Genomic DNA, 2,085 nt, shown 5'->3' on the forward strand with positions numbered 1-2,085 from the left:
GTCTTGTGGTTATTTGACAGGAGTTTTACTTTTAAACTGTAAGTGTATTTAATTTAGTTATGTAGTTATGTTAGTTATGATAGTTTAGTTATGATGTAAATACAATAAAAATTAAACCAAGATTTATAATAATTATCATTTTGATCCATACATTGGTAATGTCTGACTGGACCTCGTGTCATTTTATGTTCAATAAACTGGGCCCTGAGGTCAAAAAGGTTAAGAAGCTCTGGTTTAGATGACAACAACAAGCCACTAATATATCATTTTTACTTTAGATAAAATGGGAAAAAAGTATTTTCTATAAATACATAGTTTTGCTAGATTTTCTTCATCTTTGCACAGTGGACAGTAGGATTTATGTCAGACTTGTTTGTCATTTTTTTATTCAGTTCATGTGTTGAAAAACAGAAGAAAACTTATCTTTTTGTGATGTTGCAGTTTGTTTACCTGTTTACCTAATTAATTTTTTATTCCAAACAGCTTTTATTTATGTGGCTGTTTGCACAGAATGAACTGCTCAGGAGGATAAAAATGATTAGATACACAATAATTACTTGTTATTCACATAAATATTTGTAGATTTAGGTATTTTTTAGTTGGTAACAACAAAAACAAAATACCAGACTCACTTCTACACTGTGATGTATAGAGTTGCCACTGCCAAAAATCTAAAGTAAAAATTATTTTGAACTTTCCGATTGAAGGATTTGATTACAGAGCGCTCTCTATTTGTGTCAGGTCTTACTTATTGGCGTCTGAATGAGTGTGAACTGTATCGGCAGCTACCGGACAGCTTTGACAGTGGAGCTTTTCTTCTTCTGCATGAAGCCTCCACGAGTCTCGTGAGTGACATGTTTTTATACACTTGTCACTGGTTTGATGTAAGTAGAACCTGAGAAATGGCTTTTGTAGTGATAGTTGTTTCACATTGGTGTATTGAAACATAAAATTCATATATTTGATGCCCTGACATGTGCTCAGCTATAAAATCTTGATTAAACCCATAGTTGAACAGAATCATTAACACTCTGTATGATCAACCTACTTAAATGTTTTTCCCTGTCATTCAGAGTTCATCTCAGGAGCCTAGGGTATCCCTCAGAGAGATGTATCAAAACAAGCAAAGAGATTATAAACAAACTGAATGGGAAGAATCTGCTGCTTCCAGTCCTTCATCACCACAGGTAAGTCACTTGATTTGTATACACAATATCTTCTAGCCTTTGTCTGTTAAAGAACATTGTGCATCTTAGTCCCAGTTTCAACCTGCCACTGTATGTACTTTATCTGTCTCGAGTGATCTGATTGAAAAAGGCTCAGAGTGTTCACATGCAACGATTAAATGTACCACAAACATTTTTTTGCTATTGATATGTAAAAACAAGTGTGCATTGCCACGTAGCATGTCACTGCAGCATGGCTTTGCCTGCAGCATTGGACTTGCAGAATGAACTTTGACCAAGTTCAAATGTGTTTCTATACCAGCTTGTGCCTGTCACGTCAGCTGGTGTTTGTAATTAAGGTAACTGTGTGACAATATGAAGTTTGAAGTGATAGATTTTTTGTTTAAGTTGCATTAGCTGGGTTTTGAACCCTGATCTCCCACATGAAAGTCCATGACATAGACCATTAGACCAATGAAGCTGTGGCCGAAGGTGGTGGCAGGGGTTGGTTTGTATGTGTGCAGAAAGAGGCCACATTGCCAATACAATTATTGACATAAAATGCATAATATTACAACAATAGAGCAGTATTAAGACAATATTATAGTAAAACATCAAAATACAATCATATTAGTATTGTAAACACTGAACTATTGAGATTAAAAAAAAAACTATGTTGCAGTACCAAGTTGAGTACAGCTGGGAGCAGTATTGGACCATTGCAAGGCCCCATTGACTCCCATTATATGAATTTGGAATAAAGTTGAAACATTCATATTTCAAAAACTACAAGTTGTACAGGTACCAAAAGGCATAGCAATCATTTGGCACAGGACCTTTACAGATAGAAATTACAAAGGCAGCTTTTGGAAAATGTTTGCAGGAGCAGTGGACTTTCAGAATGAACTTTGACCAAGTT

At 35.2% G+C, this 2,085-nt stretch overlaps 1 protein-coding gene across 1 annotated transcript in view; it reads left to right on the top strand.

Annotated features, from left to right (window-relative positions):
* Positions 1 to 2,085, top strand: part of LOC106533875 (M-phase phosphoprotein 9) — a gene marked incomplete in the record, with an annotated part of 56,930 nt that overhangs the window by 5,382 nt on the left and 49,463 nt on the right. Inside the window, 2 exon segments of the mRNA XM_014030335.1 lie at positions 742 to 845; positions 1,074 to 1,187. Of these exon segments, the coding sequence (XP_013885789.1) occupies positions 742 to 845; positions 1,074 to 1,187 (218 nt within the window).

Source organism: Austrofundulus limnaeus, unplaced genomic scaffold, assembly GCF_001266775.1.
Source record: "Austrofundulus limnaeus strain Quisiro unplaced genomic scaffold, Austrofundulus_limnaeus-1.0 Scaffold1042, whole genome shotgun sequence".
Taxonomy (NCBI): Eukaryota; Metazoa; Chordata; class Actinopteri; order Cyprinodontiformes; family Rivulidae; genus Austrofundulus; species Austrofundulus limnaeus.